The sequence below is a fragment of the Pezoporus flaviventris genome, unplaced genomic scaffold (genome assembly GCF_033815535.1).
Source record: "Pezoporus flaviventris isolate CSIRO_AGI_PZ_B2104156 unplaced genomic scaffold, CSIRO_AGI_Pfla_v1 ptg000006l, whole genome shotgun sequence".
Classification (NCBI taxonomy): Eukaryota; Metazoa; Chordata; class Aves; order Psittaciformes; family Psittacidae; genus Pezoporus; species Pezoporus flaviventris.
Genome location: NW_026892554.1, coordinates 1738219 through 1763871, shown reverse-complemented (window position 1 = coordinate 1763871; position 25653 = coordinate 1738219). Strand labels below are relative to the sequence as shown.

Sequence of the window (25653 nt, the reverse complement as noted above, 5' to 3'; positions counted from 1 at the left end):
GTTTTCACTCTGATTTTTCCGGTTTGCCAGGATCACTTTGAATTCTAGGTCCTGTTCTCCAGCACTCTTGCTGTCCCCCCCACATTGGTGTGACCTGCAGATTTAATAGCATGGATTATTAGTATTTGAGATACAATGTCTGTGCTACTGACTGCTGCAAACCAGAGGCTGCATTTGAAATATATCTGAAATATTTCCTGTGAAAATCCATCGCGCTGATATTGGTAAGGATCCCTGTGTACACGATGCCATAATCTAGAGAATACACCTTTGTTTCCCCAACAGATGTGAAGCCATCTAATATGCTGGTGAACACACGAGGCCAGGTGAAGCTGTGTGACTTTGGGGTCAGCACACAGGTAATTCCCCCGTTTTCGATATGTGCCTGCTCTCTTCCTAATGTCAGAAATCACCTGGCTGCCAGACAAACAGCCCCACAGCAAGCTCCCCTCTGCTGGGAGAGCCCTATTCATTTTTAATCTCTGGGTGACTTTTCTTCATCTGAATATGATTGTTCATTGTTTAATGACAGTAAAAACTGCTGATATTGTAATTACTACTTACGAATAGCAAACTTCATTGATATGCAGCTTTGATCTGAAAGCGTTTTGGCCAGACAAAAGGGAGGGCAGAACGAGAGACGTGTCTGGGGAGCCCAACTGGCCCACAATAAAAATTAATATTGGGAGTAACAATAGTGGTGGGCTTCTACACTGTGCAGCACAAATTTTAATTAATTTCCATTTTGGGCCTCCCTGGAGAACTTCTCTGATAGTGACCCATGAGCTTGCTGTGATGTTGATTTGAATTTCTGCACCTTTACTCTCAGCCAAACACGAGGACCAAAGAGAAGGTCAGCCTTGTATTATAAGTTGTCAGAGTCTGTTGTCCCTCCAGCGTATTTAGTGCTCGTTGCATTCAAGTGATGAATGTGGCTTTATTCACATCTTGAGCCAGCTGACTGAAAAATGAGCGTGTTCAATCCTACTTCAAATTGACTTTTTATATCAGACTAGTTTGGGGTACTAAAGCGATAAGCAGCCTGTTTAACAGAATTGTTTAAGGTTATCTGCCATAAACTGTAATGCAGTGCTTGTTTAAATTGGAACTCTCATTCCGAACAAAAGAGAGATTTAATCATTTTTAATGCCTTTGCAGATAAATTTGTTCCCTTTTACATAATTTTTAGTTGATTTATAGGAATGATGATTGTAGGTTAAATGAGGAATAATTGCCCATTTTATTTCCACATTATCTTTATATTGTTCTAACAGACTGTTTTGTCTGATAGCTGGTGAATTCTATAGCCAAGACGTATGTTGGAACAAATGCTTATATGGCGGTAAGTGGATTTATGCAGGAGTTACATTTAAATAGAAGTATTTGTTCAGTCTTGTTCTGTGTAATGCAGGATATATTCTAAATCAATTCTCAAACTTCATCTCTCCTTATCCCCAGCATAAACTATGTCTTAATTGTGCACACCACAAAACAAGTCCCTTGTGCTGTCTCACAGACCCAATCCCTTCCTACCTGTGCTCCCTACCAGCTCCCAGCTCTGTGACACTGTGCTTCTTGCTGATAGGAAAGAGTAATATTGGGGAAGTGTTTATTTAATTTGTTTCTGGGTGCCTTTACTGCATTATAACAGCTGAGAACAAAGCAGAGTCAGTTAAACATTCAAAACCCAGTTTTCTGCAGAGATCGTAGAATCATAGAATCACAGCATGGTTTGTGTTGGAATGGACCTTAAAGCTCATCCAGTTCCAAGCCCCTGCCACTGGCAGGGACACCTTCCTCTAGAGCAGCTTGCTCCAAGCCCTGTCTGGCCTTGAACACTGCCAGGGATAGGGCAGCCACAACTTCTCTGTTGAGGTGATGAAACTACCTTTGCCTTATTTCTGTACATTAAAGTATAAATTCCCATCATTTTTAGACCAAATTAACACATTGCTGAAGACGTCTCACTAGGAGGAAGGCTGCTGCTGTTAGCTAGGATGGGAGGTTTGAGTTTAGTGGTTCCAGCTGACCTGACAACTGGCATGTGGTGTTCATGTCATGGAGATTAATATGGTGACAAGGGCCAGTCTGAAAGTAAACTACAAAAGTTAGCATTTATTTTCCATTAGATGAATGTGATTAATTTCAGTTCTCCATTTAACAGATGTGAAAACTTACATGCTTCATTTTCGAGCAGTGTATTAACCACTGTCTTTTATTTTTGGCAATTAAAATTCTTCTAACAAATTATTTATGTCATGGTATTAATGAAGAGAAAATCAGTGTTCAGCTTGTTTTAAAAATGAAGAGAAAACAATACAAAATGGTTGATAACAGTATTTTTTCAAACCTTGGAAAAGAGGAGAGAGAAATCCATGACCTTTACTCGCTTTCAGGTAATTTTTCTTACTTTCTTGTGAGAAGCAAGCAGACCAGGGTGTCCATTTAGTTGCTAAGTGCTTTTCTAGTCAAGGTGTACTCATTATGTGGCTTGTGAAACACTCGTGTCACCATCCTAGAAATACTTGGTCTGTCCTGCATCATCACAATGTTATGTGCAGAAAAGTGTTTTAAAAACATAAAGAGAGGAAAAAAATCTGGTCTTGGGCATTACCACTTTTATAGTAACCTGCTTATTTGGATGGCTTCATTTCCTAAAAGGACTGGAATATAGTGATTCAGGCAAATAAACAGCTCAAGTTAATCAACTTCTCCAACTCAGTTATTACTCTTAGCAGGTCTGAGAGTTAAATTGTATTATGCTTTTAGTGTACAACTCCAGATTACTGTTCTCTTTCCCATGTGTACATTAAATAAATGACTTTTTTCCTTACTGTTTATGGATGAAGTGATGTGTTCACCTACTAGTGGCAAAAGAGGAATTTAAGCTCAAATACACTTGCTCTGATTTCTTATGTTAGAATAGGTTTACTTGCTGAGTGAATCATTTGTTAATGTCAGATTTATAGGCAAGTCATCAAAAAGTAACAAAGGCCATAAGCTTTGGGTTGCCCACTTGGCAGACTGGGAGTCAGTTTGAAACCATTAAAAAAATGGAGGTTTCTGTTGACAATAAAAAAGCAGGAAAAAAAAACCAAAACTTTTTGATAGGGAAATTAAAATTTCCAGTAAAAATGGAATTTTCTGTAAAATCATTTTGTCAGTACTTTATATAGGCAAAAAATTGTGGATGGAGAAAGTAAGCGGTTATAGAAAATTAAAGAGAAAATGGTTTTGAGCTCTGTATCCTGGGGATGGTCTGTGTTGCACACTTGACTTTATGCATGTGCTACTGTTATTTTCATCTTCTTTTCCATACTCTTAAATCCACATGAGTAGGCTTCTTGTTTAAACATGTGAAGGATTTACTTGCTGGTGTCTTCTGGGAAGGCATCATTTCTAACTAGAAGTTGCCATGTAAAGCTTGAGCTGTTATAAGGGAAGAATAAACCATTTAATATCCCTCAGTGTGAATTATGCATCTGATTTGGTGGCTTGGGAAGTGCCAGGGTCTTATCTACACTAGAGGAATCTGCTGTTATCACCTTGCCACAGGTATAAGATTTTTGGGTCACTGTTCAGCTCAAAATGAGACTCAGTCAAAAAGATTTGCTGTTCCAGTTCCATTCAGAGGTGGTTTTTAGGTTATGGCAGTTGTGGGAGGCAATCCTTAAAGACAATGCGGGCAGCACTTTGTTTTTTACTTAACGTTCATGCTGCGATAAAAGCTCTTGACCTGGGATTAGCAGGGCAGAGGAAACATCCGAAAACACATTGGAGTGGCACTAATTTGGGAGTTTGTTTTCTAACAAAGGTCTCTGGATTATTAAAGACTAAAAATACAGCCAGTGCTTTGTAGGTGGTTGGGCTAGACAGGTGCATTAACAGCACAGTGGGGAGAGAAGTCTCATGGAGCCTTTTATTGTTACATTTCATGCTGTACTTGACCTTGGAAATGCTTAAATTGTAGCTTTCAAGTAAAAACTAGCAGTTATATTTTACAGCATTCTGTTTCATGAGGCATTAAACTTGCTATTAATAGTTTTGAGTAAAGTCTTTTCATTTTCTATAGGTCAGAAATGAAATTAGAAAGTATATAAAATAAAATTGCTGGCATGTGAGTTCATTGGTTCTTGTGGCTTCAGTAACTTCGCTTTTTAAACCGTGGTTACTCCCCAGCCCCTTCACTCAACATTAGGAGCCTCTTTTCCAAGTGTCCCTTGTGATAGATGCGTGTACCATTGGGCTTTCACAGCTTAACCTTGTGCTCTGCTGCACGTGTGCAAGCCATGGGCTTTCTGTATTTTGTTGTTGGATAAAACAGCCCAAACACAAATGCCAAGGCCAGCTTTGCAAGGTGCGTAGCTACACATCTGAGCATAACCAAGTCCTTTGCTCTTGCAGAAGAGGCACAATAAATCAAGAAGTCATGTTTGAGGAGCAGGGTTGCTCTCTGCCGGGTTAGCTGGTGAGCTTTAAGCTTCTTTGCATTTTCTCAGTTCTTTTGTTTGCCCTGGGCTAGGTTTTGTGCAATATATGATGGTTTGCTGGGCTCAAGGTGTTTCTTTCCATCTCTTTGCAGCCTGAGCGGATTTCAGGAGAACAGTATGGAATTCACTCAGATGTTTGGAGTCTAGGGATTTCCTTCATGGAGGTATGGAAGTATCTGTCATTCTCACGTGCACAAGGCAACAATCAAGTTAAATCTAATGTATGAATACTTTCATGTAATCTTTGTATACTGTTTCATATGTGCATCTTTTGAGCTATTGCTAAACTTCTTGGCTGTATTTAGAATGGGTTTGTTCTTACTGCCTTCAAATTAGGTATTAGAACCTCTGTACAAACCATTAACAGTATAATAGAACTCCACATGGGAGTAAGAAGTGGGGCCCGGTCCGTGAATGCCTCTGCATCCTTTCAGCACCTCTAGGATTGAAGATGATGGTGTTTCTGTATTTCTTCACAGGCTGGGAGCAAGGGGACCGTTATTAGGGTTAAAATGGCATTATGCATATTCCAGGTTTGAGCTGGTTAATGGCCTTGCAAAAGCTCTGTAGAAATATTTGGCCAGTGGTATGAGTCCTTCCCTGTGTGATTAAATGGTTTGGGTTAGAAGGGACCTTAAAGCTCATCCAGTTCTAACCCCTGCCACGGGCAGGGACACCTTCCACTGGAGCAGCTTGCTCCATGTTGCATCCAACCTGGCCTTGAGCACTGCCAGGGATGGGGCAGCCACAGCTTCTCTGGGCAAAGGTGCCCTTCCCTTTTCTTCTGGTTTAGTATCTGATACATCACTGTATCATTATGTCATATAATGATAGAGTAATAATTAAGGTAAAGCTGAATATGCCTTTTGGTGAAGTGCAACTGATGTTTTAGCAGATGATTAGATAGGAGTTACGTAGTCTTGGTGCTGCCCCCCTGCATCTTAGGCAAATTTCTCATTTTGTAGCCTAAAAGTTAACAAAGAGTCTTGTTACATTTTCAAACAATAAATTCCTTGCCAAGTCAGTTTTAACCGCAGTGGAAATACTTAATGCTGAATCATTGCATTCAGCTCTTGTAAATCTTTCCCAGGGTCTGACTGAAGCTAGCTCTGAATTACAGCAATGACATACTTTAACGTGTCACAGGGGATGCGGCTCTCTTAATTTGTTTTACTGCAAATTTTAATGGCTTGTGATGCTGGAGAGCCCTCACAGTTTTGGGAGAGATACCGAATGTGCTCATACGCTCTGTAAATTAATCCAGCCAACAAAGGGCTAAATCCAGATTGTATTACTTGAAGACTTGACTGTGGTATTGTCCTGGTTCATGATTGAATAGAGGGATATAAATGCAGGAATCCTATAGAACAAGCGTTTACTGGTTCCTTTGCTGAATAAAAGATGTATTTTGATGTGTAGCAGCAATCTGATGATTTACCATGTAGACCAAGATATTTGGAGTGTAGTTTAGGATTATTAGTAAGTAACCTGTCTGGTCATGAATATGATTTGAAGGATGAATTTCATGTTGTACCAGCCAACATTAGGAAAACCTTTCATTTGCATTTTATCTCCTCTTTTAAACCCTTTCAACTTTTTTTCCCCCTTCTTTCACTTTCCAGAAATGTTTTCTGAACCAGATGTACAAAAACCAATCTGGTGTGGTGTGCTTTGTTAATTGGGATGTCATCTGGTCCTCCGGGACCTCTCTTCAACATGATCGCTGCTTTATTGAAGTGGTTTGAGTGATGTGTTAAATGATGAAAGCAAGGACACTGCCTTAGAAAAATGGCTCAGAAAAGGTGAAGAAGATGCTCGAAGAGCCACGCAAGGTCACTGTCATTAAAGTAACACTGTATTGACATGGGGATTGGTAGTGGAGACACCCAGGCCCTTGTTGATGGAGCTGTTAAAAAGGGAAGTTGGCATTTGCCGTAGGATTTTAAAATCATCTCCACTTAGAGGTGCAATACTCCAATCCCTGCGATTCGTGGTAGCACTGTTAGAGCATGTTAATTGAAAAGAAATGGCATTTATGACCAAGTTAGCAAGGGCTGTTCTGATGTATGAGAACATAAATTACCAGCTAAGTAAATCTGCTTAGTTTCTTTAATATTCTTCTGAGCCTTTCAAATGTCTTGGATTTCTTTGCTGCAAAGCTTCGTGTAATGTGAAACTGAGTTTTACTTTTGGAGGTTAAGAAAGCTGCCCCAGAAAACTTGCTGGCAGAGTGTGAAAAGTATTAGGTGGTGGGAACCACCTGAGTCTTGAGAGTGGTGAGTGTTCTTGTTCCCTTTGAAGTAAGAGATGTCTGAGGGTGCTCAGTGTTTCCTTTGCCAAAAAGAGGGAAGAAATTAAAAATGAAAATAAGTAAATTTAAAAAGTGCTGCTAGCATCATTATTATTATTATTATTGTTATTAGTTTGCTGGAAACCTGTTTAAAGTGTTTCATCGCAAAGTTTGCCTGTTTTCATGAGGTTTTAGGTGTTTCATTGAGGTGCTCATGGCTTGACAAAGCGAGTTCAGTTTAAACCAATGACATTGCTGTCACTACACTGAAGACTGTGTCAGCATTTTCATTTATAAAAGCTGTTTTCCAAGGGTTTATAACTCAGTCATAAATACACTCTGGGCTGGGCTGAGCCTGAGAGCTGTGTGTGCTCTGTAACCGAGGCAGCCACCCTCCAAGAGCCATGTCTGCACAGGATAAATAGAATTGCCTAATATTTCTTGTTACTCTCTAATATGACTCTCATCCTGCCTTGCGTGGCTGTGAGCTGAAAGTGGACTCTGAAGCATCCAAAGGATTCATCTTGTTGTGTTCTGAATAGGCAGTGTTCTTGTCCAGTGGTGCCTTTTTGAGGAGCAGGTATGCCTTCAGCAGAGCCGTTTCTCCTGGGATAAGAGACTGCTGCCAGAGACAAGAAGCTGGGTGAGAAGAGCTTTTGGTGGGACTGTGTAGACCTGGTGTCTTCTTTGGCCCTCCTGCTTCTGCAGGGGTTGCCTCTTGGTTTTCCCCTGGATTTTGCCATCTCGGAGGTGACTGCTGAGATGCACTGGCATGCTCTTGAGACAGGACTGAGGACCAGAGTCTCCTACGTGTCCTGGGGAGAGAGATGGTAGGTGAGCAGGGAGTTTTGGGAAGGGAGTGGAGTTTTGGGAAGGGAGTGGAGTAGAGTTGTGATCAGAGGTGTTTGTTGAGGGGAAGTATAGGCTTGCACATCTTTGCCAGAAGATCCAGGGCTCATTTTATGTACCAGTAAAATTGGTATTATATTACATTGAAATGCAGGAAATAAGTGATTTGCTTATGCCACAAAACTAGCAAGTTCTGAAATATGAATACTGGCTAATGATACCTTTGTGCACCTCCTTTTCCATCACATCCTAGTCTCTGCTTTCCGCTGTTCTCTGCTGATAAAAAGAGCTACTTTTCTGTGTTGGAGGCCTCTTTTTAAAACTAACTTTTCTTGCAAAACTGATCAGTGTTCTCTCCTTCAGAGGAAAGGAGCTTGTCTAGCAGTTTTAATGTTAGAAACAAGTTCTTTAAACTCCCAGAATGAGAACATGACAGCAAAGAGGAGGAACATGTTTGAAGAGGGTGCTGCAGAGAAGCTCTGCTTTAAGACGATTCTCTTAAACATCTTAAAGATTGAAATGCTTTAGCTGCATGAAGCTGATGTAAAGACTTGTGTATATGTAATCTGGTCAAGGAGAGAAGGTTTCAGACGAACTTTCTAAGGAGTCTGAAGCATGTCATCAGTCACACATCATCAGCTTTGATGTGATAATGGTTCAAAATGAAGATTGTGAGCTGATCTGCAGGAAGCTCTGCAGAACATGATTTAATCTGCTAGGAGTTCACTTAAGTGTGGACGTTATGGTTGGTCTTTCATCAGTATTACACCCTTGCCTAAACAACAGCAGGTAGGCAGATGCTGAGGTGGAATCTGAGACCTGAAGCTTGGTGGTGCAGCACAGTTTCTGTAGTGGCACTGTGATGTGGTGAAGGTTTGATAGCAAGGGGTACAGTCATGATGGGGCATCTGTGAATCTGTGTGAGGCACAGACCATGCAGTGACCTCCAGTGTCAAAAGCCACACTGAGCAGAGGCAGGAGGAATATTAATTAAAATAGCCCATTAGAAAATGGCAAGGGTCAAGCTTAAAAAGAAAATGAGAATTGCATTTGACCTCCATACAGAGCAGGAGTCTTGATATTGTAATGAACTCCTTGGCTGGAGTGAGGGGTGTCTGATCAAGTGGCATTTCTTACTCAGCTTGGCCTTGCTTTTTGTGTGCTTGCAGAGAGCAGAACTTTATTTTACTTGGTTAAACTGGAGATACAAGGAAATGCCTTGCCATTGTGATGCTGGTGGTGCTGGTGGAGCCATTGAGAATAACAGGAGGCATGAGGAAAGCAAGAGAGTAGAAAGCACTTTGTTGCAATGAGCCTCACCTTGTTACTCTGGTTTTAAGGGTTGTAGTAGTGTGCCAAATGTGGGCAAATCCTCAGATGCTTCACTCAGTCTTGAGAGTGGCTATAGCACATGCAGAGGTTTGCTCAGTAGTTTGAGTTGTTCTTGTTGTAGAGTATTTATGTAGTTTTACTCATTCTAATGCTGTGTTTCAGAAACTTGATCTTAGGAAAAACCTGCCCTATATATTTGTTATTTTTCCTCCCTTGAGCTATTTCAAGGGATTTTTCCAGGCAGTGGCCGTTAGCTCCATTCCCTCATCCGCCATCCTCAGCAGCCACCAGGATGAAGAAGGACAATGTCCAGCTCCATCGCGATCTTTGTGGTAGTGGAATTAGAAGTAGAGGTACCAGTGCCTGAGGGTTGGGTCATGAATTAATAATTGCTGTGTGGTGGGGGAGACCCGTCAGAGTAGCTGAGAATGGGGAAGTTGCCTCGCAGAGCACTATCAATCACTCAGTGACCATAACTTCCAGTAATTAGTGTATTTTATGGGCCTTTGCTTCAGTGACTCGGAAGCACATATGCTCCACTCACAGCTAAACTTAGCCAGAGTAATATTCCAGGATGATTTATCCGCTTGCTGCACTGGGATGTAACCCTATATTAGGTGAAAATTGTGAACTAAGCTGCAATAAAGTGTAAGTTTAGGTACAGTTTGCGCGGGTTGAGACCTCAATGTATCATGTTTCACAGCAATTGCTCTTAGGCCACTGTGGGCAGTCTGTGTGGCAGCAAAATAAATAACAGAGTTCTCTATCTGGGTGGGAAGGTGAGTGGACAGTTAAGGGATAACATTGTACCTGGTGTATTTGTAGTAGATAGGATTGTGTAATTAATGTTCCCTATTCTTATGCTGTGCGGTATAGTTTCTACTTTTTAACAGTCAAAAATTCAGGTATATTTGTCATTCAAATCTGCCTTTTCCTGTTATTGAATTAGTTTGTAATGGTGGACAAACTCTCTCCTGCCAGTGGAGATGGAGAGCAGCTCGAATTGAGCTGCATTTCCACCAGCACAGCCACTTTTTTTCCTAGTAGGTATTGACTCTAAATCCAGAGAACAGCTAAGCAGGAAGCCTCTCTGCTCAAACAAGTATCCTCATTAATCTTTATGGACCATCTGTGTGAATCTTGCACCTGACAATTTCCCCAGATTGGCCCTGAAAGGCCCCTGTCCCACCTTTTTCCCTTCAGAAAAGGCACTGCTATTCTGAGCAACACCTTTGAAGAAGCAGCAGTAAAAGCCTGGTAATGTAAGGGATTTGTGGCAAGGAAGAAATGTGCAGTTTAATCACGATTGTCTGCGGCTTTTGGTTTGCAGTACATTTACTGTAGTTCATATTTAAAAGAAGTCAAAGTGAAACTAATTATCTTTAATTAAGGTGAATTAGGCTTTGATTTTTAATATATTTTTATGTAGGGAGATCTCAAACTCATCTGCTCAAGCCAAGGAATGTCCCAAAGGTTATTAGGGCATATTTCTGTTGGGCCTGATGGTATTAGTAATAACCTTCTTCCTCATAGTCCTAGACATGAACAAATATGTCACTTCATCAGTCTCTGTTACCCGCGCTTATGCCCCTCCGCAGGGGTCGCAGATTCCACAAGTTCCCAGCTAATGGCGTTATACATTAAAAATTGAAGCTTTCCTCACTCTAAGGCCTTTCAAGGCTTTGTTCTTAAGCCCCAGACACTTTGGAGTGCAGCTGCAAACTATAGGCAGAAGATTAAATTAATTTGTAACTCTTTTTTTCGGCCTGCATTACTAAATCCTGCACATTTAATTGAAACCCTACTTCAAGATGCTTTGTGTTTCTGTTCTTCTTTGTTGTCGGTTTAACCTCAGCAGCACTTTAACGCTGGTAAATTGCTGTTATATCCTTTTGGATTCTTTTTTTTTTTAACTGTGCAATAAGAGGACCCTGGAATTGATATTAGAAGGAAAAAACAATCTTAGAGTAGTTTTTGAGGTATTTAATATTTATTAAGGTCCATACCCTGCAGAGTTCCAGGTGATTTTAAGCCATCTATCTAGGAATGTATAAATTGGTCTTGGTATGAAATTTCACCTGGGGAATTTTATGTTATCCAGTAGTTAAGTCTGATTTTTAAAGTTTCCTGTGTCTGAATGTTCCGAAGTGGCGGCTGCTTTTCCACAAGACGAGGGTTTAACAGCAGTGCACCATCTAAATGCAAAATCCTGAGATGGAAATTTAATTGTGTACAATGTGCACAAGGTAATTAAGAACAAAGTTTAGAACATTTCAGACTATAAAGTCCTCCTTCAGCTGGATCATTGCGATACTGTAAGTGCTTATTTTCAATTTGCAGTTATGCTGAGAAACATGGAATGTGTCTAAATTAAGGCTAAAACCATCCCATGCTTTTCAGTGTAACTGTAAATTAAAAAACAACTTGTACAACATCGACAATAAGTGGGAGGTTTTATTGCCTGAGTGTCCTAAAAATATGCTTTGAACTTCTTTCCCTCTGTCAGTTTCTGCACAGGATAGGGACCAAGTCACTGTTGTAATTCTTACATGGTCAAGCAAGTCAAGAGGGATGTAGAGAGAGCAGTTTGTCAGTGAGGATTCCTGGATTTCCATTTTAAGTCCTAAACTGTTCATTACATTATTTGACCAAGTCATCTTAATTTTGTGCTCACATTAGATGTATGTAGTTGAGGTTAAAAGTTGCTTTCCAGCCCTTCTTACAGCTGCCCCATACAAGGGGTTTAGGCACCTGCCTCAACCAAAACCGGCTGCTTCGTGTTTCCTCTCCCCGGTGTGGTTTTAGGTATAGTTTGATAAAAATTCACCATAAAATGAGTGGTTGAAGTGCTCTGATGGGCTGCTTCTGTGTCTAAGAAAGTAATAGTTAAAATTACATGCACTACCACCCTCCCTACAAAACCCTATGCAGGCAGGTAGTTGCTCTGAGATGTAATGGTGTAGGAAAGTGTTATTCTGGCATATTTCTTGCTGATATGGTCTGATTCTCATTTATATTTCCATACCATGCTGGCATTGCAGTTGACTGGGCCTTGTTTAAATGATGGTTTTTGCTGTTCTTATGTATTGGGAAGGTATCCATAAGGAAATGAGAACCAGCTCCTTGAAGTTTAAGTTCCCTATTCTGCTCCTTAATATCTAGAGCTACATAAAATACCATTCAGTGCCCAAACTGAAATAGTGTGAACGGAAATACTGTTTTTTTTTTTGTTATAATGCCTTAAAATTGCAAGTTCCTGAGTGTCATCACATATAAATGCAGAGGAGATAAGTGTTTGATAGTGCATTAGTTTGGTAGTTTACAATTGTCTGTGTCCTGCGTTGGGCTTGTGCTGCTCATGTTTAGATGATTTCCTTGAGACAGATGATAAAAGTATGAAAATCCCTTTAGTGAAGCTCTAATCTGTTTGTTTTGGGGTGGTTTTTTTCTTTACTTTAAGTGTGACACTATTTATAAATCTAAATCTACACACAGAGGTCATTGGTTGGCTGAACTTAAACCATTTTACTTAGTAAATTTAATTAAGAAAATACAGTGCAACTCATAAGCAAATGAGTTTCTCCTAGTTTTAAACCAAACCACCCTCTTGAGTGCTGATTGCCTTGCTCGACCCCTGGTGATACAGAAACAGGCAAAATTAAAAAGGACATTAAAGCTTCATTAAATCTGAAACACATTTAGTACAGTGACATATCTGCAGGCTATTTCAGGGAAGATTACATACTCTTTGCTAAGTTTCTTAATTTATAATACCTTGACAATCTTGCAGGGAGGAAACAACTCTGACAAGCTGAAGCGAGTGGTGGTTCAGGGGATGCGGAACTGGCACATGAGCTGTCCGGGGCTGTGTCACTTTGCCGCTCTCAGTCGAGGAGCAGCTTCACTGAGAAACGTGTTTCTTTTTACAACTTGCTCCCGACGCGTGTTGGATTCTTCTGAGCTCATTTGTGCACCCCGCGCTTACGTCTGGCACAAAACTGCTCTTTCCCCAATTACTCTGCTGCCTTTGGAGCCCCTGCTGAGGTGTGTGGTGGTCGAGGGGAAGAATCATCAGTGAGAATGAGAGCGCTTAGTTTGAAGTCATCAGTGAGGCTGTGGTCGTTTTTCTGCTTAAATAAGATGTGCAGAACGATGCCCTGTGTGTGTAGCCATAGTTATCTTCTTGTTCTACAGTGGGATAACTTACATTCCTGCAAGTCTGTAGCTATTGTAATGACTATTCCTATGTCAGTTGTCATTGGGAAAATCAGGATTTTTTCTGTTTCTGTTCAGAGAAAAGTGTTTGGCATTTATAGGTTTATTTCTAGGCACTTTAGGCTATTACAGCAGCAGTGCTTCTTAGGATCTCAAGCAGCTTTTTGCAAGTTATAGATGCTCCTTCCAAAAGAAGATAAATAAAAGGGTATGTTTTAGTAGGTGCTGGTCCTTAAGACTGAACATAACAGAAAACATAGGATCTTGGCTTAATTATTTAGCAGTGTATTTCAAAGCCTGCCATCAGAGAGCAACTGGAGTAACACTGAGCTGGGAGAAACTGTGAACCAGATAAGAGCGATAGAAAGGATGGTGGTCAAACTGCTTAACTCAGGTTGATTTGTTGTGAGGATGAATTTGCTGTGAAGAGAAGCACTGCGCTCAGCACTGTACCAGAACCAAAACCAGAAGGCAGAATTCACCCCAAAGAGTTGAGTCTTAAAAGGCTAACCTGAAAGACAAAGCACTGAAGAAACCCAGAGGAGGAAGGAATACCACTATGGAGAACCTGAAGAGATCTTGTCTTCTCACCTCAATGTTGTTCCCTGTTCCAGTGTCTCTTGTAAGCCACATTTCTTGTACATTCTCTGGGTGTTGGTCTTATAAACCAAGTAACACACAATCCCCACGTGGAAGCCTGGTAGCAGATCCCAGCTTTCAGAGATGAGTGGCAGAACAGAAACATCTTGGAAAGAAACATATTGTTGTGAATGCTCCATCCCTGGTGGTGTTCAAGGCCGGGTTGGACAGAGCCTTGGGTGAGATGGTTTAGTGTGAGGTGTCCCTGCCCATGGCAGGGGGGTTGAACTGGATGATCTTAAGATCCTTTCCAACCCTAACTATTCTATGATTCTATATATGTTATTGCTAGTAGGGATCTTGGTCAGCACTTCTCAGTAGTGTGGAAGCTTCTGAGAGTAGTCACCAAAAATAGTTTCATCTTTCTGTGTTTCTCTTGTATGCATCTCTTACGCAAATGCTTTAAGACTTACCCTGCTTTTGTAATGTCTTTTTGGATCTGGAAGAAGTTTAGTGTATTTGCAAAGGCTCACAGCCAAGCAGCTGGTATGGTACAAGGTTTGGACAGCAGCTGGAGGGGCAGGAAGGGCATCATCTCTGCCGGTATCTGATTGCTTCCACGCATGCTCTCAGCTTCTTCTTACTACCTTCTCATGACCTTTTTACTGAACTGGTGAGTATGTCTACTGGTCTTTGCCCCATCCATTCATTCCCCACCTTCCTACAGTTCTGTCTATGCCTCATTGTTCATACTTAGGGTAGGTTTGTGCTGCCAGCCAGGCTGAAATTTCATCATAGGTTAGCACAGCTGCCTTACCTGCAATCTGACCAGGTCAGGTAACCTCAGCACGGAGGAGCTCAAATGTCATTGACAATAGAAGTGCTGGGAACCAGCTTTCACCCAGCAGTGATGTGTGGTTTACCCTGTGCAGTGCATGACGCGATGGCTTGGACCTTCAGCATCGATGCTGTTCCTCAGTCCCATGTGAACATACTTAGTTCATCATGCAGACGAATCAATGGTAGCAGTGCATCCATAACATTTTTGGTAGGCTTCCTTCTGAAGGCAATGTGGGGAGGATTCACCAAGGTTAACCAGGGTGTAGAGAAGCTCGTCTGACTATGGCTCCTCTGCAAACCATGGAGAGAGGTGGACTTATGCCAAAAGCAGGTCAGAACAGAGCTACTCTGAATGCCCTTTTGGAGGAGTTTGTGTCAGCGTTGAAAGCCCTTGTCCTTCACTCAGTAGTAGACAAAAAACTAGCTGTATTTTGCTGAAATTGTTTCCAAGCCTCAGATACCAAATGGGAAAACTTGAAGTTCTATGAAGAATTTGTTACGGAATATGTATTAGCTGTGGCATTATGGCAACTGTGCTATTGTGGTTGGGTTAATACTGACACTAGCAGGTGTTCTAGTAATGCATTGATTGCCTTACAAAACAATGTGGGCAACAAATCCAGTTGATATTGTGTGCAGCTGAAAGAAGATCTGAAGAAAAGTGGAAGTGACTTTTTGCAGGTGCTGTGATCTCTCTCCAGGTCCCCCTCCCAGGTTCCTACCTGGGTTTGACACCAATAAGGAGGCAAACCTCAGCTGTATAACCCAGATTTTACTCTGAGCCAGTTAAGGAAGGACTTTGGGAGTTCAGTGCATGCTCTACAATACCTGTTCATTGCAGATAATTATCAGGAAAGGTCAGTGTCGTTGGCCTCACTATTGAGGCTGAACTGGTTTAATTTAGAGAGTCCTCAGGAACTTGGGCATCAAACGGTGTTACTGAGTGGTATAGACAGAAGAGCTCAAGAAATACAGAAATACTTAGAAACATAGAACAAGGGGTGGTGGTTGTGAATGACTCCATTCTAAATACAGCTCTTTGTGTGTTTTCAGCATTACTTTTGTTGACATTTTCCAATTTATACAATAGTAAGAGTTGAGTACTTTTCTCTCTTTAAGAAAATGTGCCCTCCATGCAAATCTATATAACTAGACAAATATTATTTCCTTTCCCAGCTTGCTCTTGGGAGGTTTCCATATCCTCAGGTAAGATTGTTCATTACTGCTGTTTGCCACTGTGACATTCATTCCTATGTATGAAGGTGCAGAGAGCAATTGTGAACATTTGAGCCACATACAAATAAATCTGTCCTGTTAAATTGAAAAGTGGTATCTTGAAGGAGTCATTTAGAAGTCTCTATTGATTTTTTTTCTCTCTCTCTCTTTTTTCCCCTCTCCAAAATCTAGATTTTCTTTCCCTGGAGACAATGAAAATTATGGTGATGTTAATGATTGTTTTGGTGCGAGATGAAAAAATAATCCAGTGCTTTTGAAGCAGGGAGGTGTATCTGCTCCTTCTTACAGTTTAATTTTGAATAATATGGTTTAAAATCTGCTCAAATCAAAAATATAATGTGAATGGAATACTTAAGGGAGCTTTGGGTTCGCCATTTTAAGAGGAGCTAATACTAGTATTTTGTTTAGATACTGGCATTTCTAACTTTCCTCTGACCTAACTCAATTGCATTGAAGTTGATGGTTAAACTGCTTCCACCATCAGTGGCAACGGTGAGGCCAGTGCTGAGCCCTGCGTTACCATGTAGTATTTTACATTGTCTTTATGCCTGAAAAAACATGAAGCTCTAACAGAACAACCAATCCAGAAATAGGTTTGGTGATTCTGTTCCTATTGCAAGATGGATGTTAGAATTCATAGTAACAAACTATTCCGTAGTTCCTCAAATTATTCTTTCCTGGGAGAGGGGGGAAAAAGTGAAGTGTCCAGGGACTAAAATGAATTATTTGAATGTGGTTTTTATGTTTTTGTGTGTTTTATGAAGGCAGTTTTGGTCTGTACAGATCAGAGTGCCTGGAGGCACGTCTGATTTAAAGGTGGTGTTGGTCTGTGCTCTTTAAGCATCTATTAACTTGCTATTATTATGCAAATAACTGTTGTAATACACATACTAATTTATGCATGGTTAGATTATGCAGATGCCTCACAAACATGGTTATTGAATAATAGGCTGGGACTCATTCTCTCTCCCATTTTTATAAGCTGTTTTAAGCAAATTCTCCTGGCACTTTTATGGACTTGCAAAGGTTTTGCAGCTGTAGAAATACACGGATTTTTCACTTGCTCATCTCCTACAGAAAATGGTTACTGGCTGGGGCAGAACACACTTTGCATATTTTATCCATATTTTAAACTGCACCCTCTCCTTTGAAGAGAGGGCTGGAAGAGAAGCTCTTGTGTTGAAGTGTCCTCCATACATCGACGTACTCACTTGTGTGCGTTGAGTGTCTTGACAGTCGTGTGGCTGGTGTATTCTGACACTAAATCCAAGTGAGGGGGGGGTACGATTTGAGATAACCCCCTGTTCAGAGAAGTGCTGGAGCTTGGGGAAGGAAGTTAGAGCACATACATTATGTATGATTCTAGCCCAAAATTTGCTTCCTGAATTGGGAGCAAAGCATGATTGCTTGTTTAAGATCCATTTTGCTATTCTAATTAACAAAACGGATCCGGTTTGCAAAAGAATATCTGGCAAGTCAGTAGTCCATGAAATTGTGTATATTTTTTAATGTAAAACGGTTGAGGAGGTGAAACTTTAAAATGTAGCTATTAAGCTTTTCAAGGAACTGCTTTTCATAAGGATTTTCATGTGAAGAATATGTATTTTAGACATCTGCTTAGATTGCAGGTCACAAAACCCATAGAAACCTGCCCTGATTAGGGGGAAAACTAGTAGTGTGTTGCGTTTTTTAATGTCTGAATATCTATTTCTCTCCCTACATAAGGGCCTGATTCTGCAGTCACTCACCTGAGCAAATCCTCCGCACTTCAGTAGGCTCATTCAAATGAATGAAGCTAATCAGATGTGTGTCTGCAGAATTTGTCCCTAAATAACTTGAAGTTACTTCTCTCTGACAGTGGAAAGTCTTGGAACATGTTTGGGAACGCCTGAAATTTCCCATAAATGAGTGTTTGTCTCCAGCTGTAGCTGGAAAAAATAAGTTGGGGTTTTTTTTCCTCTCTGTTTTGAAGACACAGACAAATGGTATGTGTGTAAATTCAGTTTAAATGAGTACGGTTTAGAGGAGGAATCATTGCCGTGTGGAAAATCAGGACTCCTTCAATACACCAGTAAGACTAAAGAATGATTTTGTTTTTTTCCTGGCCTTTAATGGGATATTTTAGTGATAGAATTTGCCACTTCTCATTTTCCACATCTTTTGCAAGTGTTTATTTTGCTAACATGTATCACACTATCATGATTTAATTTTATGTTCACAAAGTGTTACCTTGAAAGCATTTAAGGTGCGAGCAACTACTCCTGTAAGTAAAGTTGCTTATGGGTATGTTGAGAGTTACTGTACATATTTCCTTGTCTTGATATGCAGCTAACTTCGTAATCAGTAGCTGACTGTGAAAGGTACAAGAACACAGGTAGTAATGATCAGAACAGACTTTTTCACTGTAAAAACTTTATGCAGGAATCCGTAGTCCTTAAAATGTAGTAAAATTCTACAACTGTTCTGGATGTTGGTGGTGTGTGGTTCGTTTTCCTGGCGTGGTATTGCAATGTGCTATTGCATCCTTACTGTGATATAAAATCCATTTTGGAAATGGTAGGGTGTGATGCTCGTAGGATTTTCTGTAGATCCAAATGTAAGCACCTAAGGGTATATTCTCCCCTCAGTGTGTTTGCGTAACTATTGAAACTAATAGGAATGGTGCATGCACTCACACAAAAAATACTATTTTGAGTAAAGTTCTTTCCTACAAAAGCATGTAAAAATGAAAGGAAACCCTTTTCCCCCAGCCCAGTTGCTAGTCCATGGTCTGTCCAGCTTCTTAGGTATCTGAAGAAAGCACATAGGGAAAATAAGTTTCAAAACCCTTTTAAAAAGTTTAATTGATGTGATTTTGATTTTACGTGTCTGAGCAGAAAGAACTGAGGGAAATAATGGATAAAATGAAAAAATACCAAACCCAAAGGCCATAGCACCTCCCAGTATATTTAATGACGTTTTAAGTTGGAAGCCCAAAGATGTGCAGTGGCTGAACCAACCGCGAGACATACAGTTAATCACGGAGATTCACATTCAGTCTATGGTATAAAAACACGATGGGGGCAATGACTTGTTTAATGATAATGCAATTTAGGAGAAATGAAAAGAATTGCTCACTAAATATTCTCGGCTTGTCGTCAAACTTTATACAAAGCAGGATGTTAAAAGGATATCGCATCCATTAGGGAAATATTCCAAAGAAACAGCAGTACTCTGCTGGTGAGGATTTAATCAGCTATAGGAGAGCGCGGGTTACGACGACTGTATTTAGGATACTTTTGCATTTAGAGAAATGCTTCCCTTCCTTCAGCTGCAATTCCACCTTGCTTAATAAATTACATAGAAATGACCTGAAGTTTAGAAAGAAAAATCCACCCAAAATTCCTCTTTCCCCATTCTGCCCCCTCCCATCCCACTGCTCCCCCCCCAAATCTGAGCAAATACTGCCCGTGGTATTGTAAAGCTTTGAATGTTTTCACACCCCATTAATTTATTACTTCTCTTTCCTCATCTTTAAATTTTTCCCTTTTACCCCCCCCCCCTTTTTTTTCCCCTTTTTTTTTTTTAAATCCAGGCTCCCCGCTGCTACAGCGATTTTCATCTTGTTGTTAATTTTCCCTGCTCCATATGGAGCTCCAGACATTTCACCTGGAGGCTGTACTAGATTTTGCTGTAGCGATCGCACTTCCGGAGGCCAAAACTGTCATTTAAGGTTCCTGGTGCATCTGTCTACGCCAGGCTTTTCACTGGCACCGGGAGAGTGTGAATAACAAATTGGATGCACCTGAGATTTCAGATGATTAGTGTGTTTTGTGAATCTGGGCGACTTGTAAGCAGATAGCTGTAGGGATGGGGAGGGCTAAAGAGCTACCCCGGGTGAATCCCCGCTCCCACCTTGCGTTTGGGATGTGCCGGGAAAAGCACGAGCATCCCGGCAGCCTGAACGCGGAGAGTAACAAATATTTCATCCTGCCTTGTCATTGATTAGAAAAGAGCCTTTAATTTCATTTCACCCCATGTTGTGATTAATTTGCATTCTTTGTCAGAAGTTAATGGAGTTTTTTATGGTTCACTCTGAAATCCTTGAAGACATCAGAGTTGATCTGATGTTTATACAACCGCCAGCGGAATTTTTTCATTTGATTGATGGGGAGCTTGATGTTATTCCAAACGGCTTTTTAAGCTGTTTTTAAGAATTATTTGAATAAAATGCAAGCAAGATATTGTTATAACGATCAAGATTATCTGTTAAAAATCTGTTTCAAATAAAGAACATGATAAGTAGAAAAAAAGATCAAAAGGACAGGAGAAATGGGGGATACGGAAGATGATATTTGCTAAAATAGATAATCCAAGGATACAAATTAGTTATTTCACAACGTAAGAGACCTTAATTTAAGGGTCTTTTTTTAATAGAGTTTATTTTGCGGCATGATAAATAATGGATATGAATTAGTAAAGGATTTAGTCACAGTTAGGTCTTCCCCCGCCCCCCCTTCATTTTTTTATTCTCCCAGCTTTTTCACCTTCATTTTAGCAGCGATGCGAGCTCGGAGCACTGGTGTCTTTAACTCGGAGAGACAAGACTGTCAGGCCTGTTAGTTCAACAAAATGATGACATATTGCTCATCTCAAGGAAGAGGCATTCTTAAATCCCACTGCAAAGAAAACATAAGTGGATAATAGGAAATTTTATAGCCCAAGAAAGCGTTCGCTATAGACTTGCCATTGGTTTGCTTGATAAGAAAAATATACAGGGAGGGGGGGGAAATCCTCAGTGAAGGAAAATCGCTTTTTGCTCCTCCTGTTAGGGAAAGGTTTGTACTTTTACCAAACCCCAGCATCGAAAAAGCATCGGAGAGACGATGCAGAATGTTCTGCGTACGCTGGGCCAGATCCTCAGCTGGAGCAGCTCAGTCCTGCTGCTCCGGGGAGCTCAGGGGACAATGCACACTTGCACCAGCTTTGGGACACGGCTTCTTTTTACAGCAGGAAAAGATTGTACAAATGCTTTTGTTCCTTTTTGATGATGATGATGATTTCTGATACCAAAGCTGGGGCTGTTGGTTTGGGGTTTTATTTTTTTTGCAAGATCTTATTTTTATCCTTTCATCAGCAAATTCTACCCTCGCTGTGATTTCTGCAAGTAAGATTTAATTATAGGTCAAAAAGCTCCTGTGCAAGCGCTTCCATTTAAACCAGATTAATTTATTTGCTGTATTGTAGTTTGCTAAATAATTGCATGGTTTTAAATGAAGTTGCTGCTTTCTGATCCCTGTATTAACATGGTCTAAGATTCTTTTTGTTACGTGTAATCCATACTATTGACCACATTTGGCCTGGTTGCATTTAAATGTAAGCAGGTTGTCAAGGAAAAAAATACTTAGTTTAACTTGGCATGAAAAGAGCCATTTTACTGTTGTTTTTTCAATTGACAGAAACATCCTTTAAGCATTCATTTATTTTTGTGAGAATAAATTGAGGGTTGGTTACAGCATGTTTACTAGCAAGAAAAAAAATGTTTTTTCTTCCATATATATCATTATATCTAGCCATTTAAAAGACATTAAACACTGTTCAAATGCTAATGCCAAAATAGAGAATTAAATTATCCTATCATATCTTAAATATGATAGATTTGTGCAAATATTTTTGCTTTTTCTAATACAACATTCCAGAAATCACTGACAATATTTGAAGCCATCTGCTATTATTTTAAACTCTCACCAGTTTCTTCATACAGGCTTCACTACGTGTCATTTGAGATAATATACTTCGATACACTTTGCTTTCTTACTTATTTCTCCTTCGCCAGAAATAAGTTAGAACTTATATTTGATTTGGGTATTAGGAGTTGCAGTGACATAGTTTAGAGGTGTTTTCTTTTATGAAAATGGAGAGGTTTTTAATGGGACAAAAAAAGTAGTTCAGAATCTGAAGGATAAAGACAAATTTGTATTTTTTTGTCTTAAACTTCTTGCCTGATTTTTTTGTTTTACTGTAAAATGGATGTTTGAACAGTACGCTCAAGCTTGGAAATGTAGGTAACTAATAAACCCGGATTTTCTAGTATATTTTAATATGCTTTTAATGTGTTTTAAGAGTGGATTGTTAGCTTATGATGTTGAAAACCTGCTTTTATTGTTTTATTTTGCTTTCTAACCCTGATAATTCCAGGCAGTCTGAGGGGCCAGGGCTTAGGCTGTGGTTTGTGACCACCATTCCAGGATGTGTTCTGTGCTTGCGCCCCTTGTCTTGTGTAAAACCTCATCCCTGGTCACACTGACATCAGCTTCAAACTCTGAAAAGTTCCATTTACCACAGTGGGAAAATCAGCTGCTCCAGATGCTCACCCGTAGGCACCTCCTTGGAGTCGGGATGTGAGTTTGTGTTTTCCAGTTGGTTACGGTGTTGTCACCCTTCACAGTTTGTGTTGGATAAGAAAATGGCAGCATCCATTTGAAGTCTTTTTGGAGATACTTTTGCAACTATATAAGGATCTCCTGCATGAGTTTGATGCTTCTGCGGAATGGGAGATGTTCCTGTTGTACTTGGAAGGAAACATCTCTCCCAGTTACTGCTCCTGCAGTGGATAGCGATGATGAGGTACCAGAATGAAAACTTAAGCTTGGGAGATGAGCTCTCCTTCAGAAGAAAGCTGTAGGTGAGTTGATTTGTGTGGTTGGGTTGTTGTAGGTGGCCTTTGCTGACTGTCAGCAAATAGTGGATTTACTGAAAGTTTGCATCTTTTCTGTGCTCTGAGCAGGCTCTCTTGGCTGGGGTGAGGAGGAGGCACGGTTCCTCCCAAGTCTCTCAGGAACTGGAGGTGAACAGAGGCATGGGTGCAGCAGATCTCTGCCCTGTTTTGCTGGTTTCCTTACCAAGGATGCAGCTGTATGAGCTCAGAAATGAATTGTGACTCTTTGCCTATTTGAGGAATGAGAATACCTGCTCCTCATAGGGCTGTGAGGTTGTGAAGCACTTCTGGAAATGGACACAGCAGTCCCAGTGGTTGTTCTTCACTATGTCCATGGGCTGCTAATTGTGGGATCCCCACCAAAGGCTGAGGGCTGTGTTTTCAACGTGACTTGTAGAAGCACATAGCACACACAACCATCTCATCCCCCTTTGATGGGTGACAGTTGCTCACTGTAGTGAGGAGCCCCAGAGGCCAGCATAAGAATGAATGATTTGGAGGTCTAGGTGAGCATTTCCCTTCCACAGCAGCCATTCTTCTGCCAGCCCTGCCGAACTGTGGGTTTAATTCACAAGAGAGCACAATGCTACTTGTGGGTAGTGGAATGGCATAGGTGAGGATGCTCAACCCAGTCAGCACCTCAGTGTACTTAGAAAACTCCCCTCATATACCCAAATCTTTGTTGCTTTGCGTTATTTCCTTTCAGATGTCCCTAGAATTGTGTCATCTGTAGTGATCATTGATTTTTCAGCTCTTTGGAGAAAGCTCAGGATTTTTCTAAATGGTTTCCAGTGACAGGCTTTAGCAATTGACATTTTTGCCTGTTTCTTTTCAAGGTAGAAGGGACTAGTGGTGTAGGTAGAAGGTAACAGGTAGAAGGTATCAGTGGTGTGCTTAGGAGGAGGGACAATCCTGATGGATATTCATCTGCTGCCCTTCAGTGCTTCTGGTATTAGAGGCTCTCTTATTTCCTTAGGTGATTTGTTCCTCAGCTTTAGTATCAGAAGGGCTTTCCTCACTGCAGGGTATAGTGGTAGCTGTGTGTAATGAAGGTGAAGAAGAGATGCAGGAGGGTTGGTTATGTCATCCTTGCTGTCTTTAGTCTGAAGACCCCAGTTCTTTTGGTCTCTCAAGATTTCTGGCTGGTTTTGTGGTTTTAATTTGAACTTTCCCCAGCCGGCCCACAGCTCTCTGGGGATGCAAAGACTTAGACACAGCATGGGGAAAGAATAGCCATGTGTGTCTTGAGGCTGTATTCCTCCCTGGACATCCCACTGTGGAGCTTGTCCTTTCGGATTTTGGGGTAGGTGTTTTTGGTAGCATCATGACATTATTCCTGCTCAGTTGTGATGGGTTTTCCTCTTCCGTAGTGTCCTCTAGGTTCTGCTGGTGTTTCTCTCTATTACCGTTTTTGCTAATCTTGATGATCATGGGTAGCTCTAAGTAGGAACTGGTTAGAACTAAACCCCTTTCCTTTATTCAGTTTGTGGCTGACCACCCTTTGTTCTCCTTATCACGCTTTTTGTGATGCTTTAAATAAGGTCTTAAACAGCCATTTGCTAAATTTGCTTTCTTCCCTGAGACTGGCTCATCCAGCGTTCCTGCTGACTGAGGAACGCGGTGTTAGGAGCATCCTGGTCCTGTTCCACTGTAGTGGTTATTGTTGGCTTCTCGCACGCCCTCCATCGGTTCAGCAGTGTGTAGTTTCTCATGCCCACTTTGTGGAATTGTGTTACTAAACTCTGGTAAACAGATTTCTGTGAGAAGTGGCTGCAGTTCAATGGTGGATGAAATAATCTCTTTATAGAAATTTGTTTGCAGGCCTCTGGGAAAACCGGCGTAATATAATTGGAAGAATATATTTAATATTAAGGTTGTTGTGAATTGTCTTTATTATTATTATTCTTTTTTGGTCCTCTGTTTGTGACAGTGATTGAAGTTTGCCATTTGCAAAATCTATGGATTGGGATGGGGAGCATTCACAGTATCAGGAGCAAATGGGGGGGGGTCAGTCTCTCAGGTTTGGTGACTTCTGTCAGAAGCATAACCAATTTCAGTTTAGCAGGAATTTGTACAATATATGTGAAGATCATGCTTTGAATCCAGAGGAGTGAAACCCACAGTGATGAAAACCACCTGGAAATGCAGTGCACTTTCATATTGCTTTCCCATTTATATCAGGGCAAAGACAAAGCAAGTGTGTATCGGTTATTTGCCAGTAGGACTTTCTGCTGTTCAATACAACTCTAACCCTCATTTTAGAAGATTAAAAATAAGTTAAATGTAGTTTTAAAATCCACAGTTTTCCTGGAATGGGAAAATAGATGTTCTGTTGTAAAGGCTCCCTGAAAGATTCTAACTGTATGATTTGTTGGTGTAAGTATTTTTCTATTAAAAAGAGATATATCACCAGCTTGAAAAGCAGTATAAATGTAAAGAGAAAATTTGTTAACTGCAATGGGAAGAGCTAACCCTGGGTCACCTGCAAATCTCTCAAACAAGAGCTTCAGGGCAAGTCCTAATTCCAGAGAGTAAAAGCGAAAATTAAAGCTAGAGCTGGTGAATCCTCTTAAGTTACCTGGGGTGGATTCATTTGAGTTTCCTTGATTGTGCTTGTGAATATAATGTGAAAGGGATGGTAGAGGTCTTCTCAGCCACTTCCCGTCCCAAGTATCTCCATGGAGACAGGAATATAACCTGACGGTCTGTCAAAAGTTGCTTTTCATAACCAGAGGCATTCATTAAATAGTAGATGAAGCAGGAGGCAAACTTTTGCATTTTTAAGCAACCTAAAAAAAATAAATGTGCTTTATGGAGTGGTTTATCCAGATACCACTCATACTTCATGACCTGAGAAACAGACTGTTAATGTGATAGATTTATTTATCATTTACCCTTCTTCTTCAGGTTAGAAGCTATCACATGCAGTAAGTAAAAACACGGCAAAGACCATACAGGTTCAGAAATACCAAGCCGCTGATCCAGTTCTGCAAACGCACACTGTTTTGGTTGCATGGGAAAAGCCACAGAACCTTCTGAGCAGCTGGGTTTTCCAGTGACAAACAGGTCGGGGGCTCACTCACGTTCTTCTGGGAGAACATTTTGGGGGTGAAAGGACTAAAGTG

At 40.7% G+C, this 25653-nt stretch overlaps 1 protein-coding gene across 2 annotated transcripts in view; it reads left to right on the top strand.

Annotated features, from left to right (window-relative positions):
• Positions 1 to 25653, top strand: part of MAP2K5 (mitogen-activated protein kinase kinase 5) — a 120785-nt gene that overhangs the window by 59500 nt on the left and 35632 nt on the right. The window contains exons 14-17 of one of the 2 annotated variants that reach the window (XM_061446557.1): positions 286 to 359; positions 1292 to 1342; positions 4583 to 4654; positions 15772 to 15801. In XM_061446557.1, the coding sequence (XP_061302541.1) occupies positions 286 to 359; positions 1292 to 1342; positions 4583 to 4654; positions 15772 to 15801 (227 nt within the window). The remainder of the gene's footprint in view (positions 1 to 285; positions 360 to 1291; positions 1343 to 4582; positions 4655 to 15771; positions 15802 to 25653) is intronic. The other variant, XM_061446558.1, reaches the window with a different exon arrangement.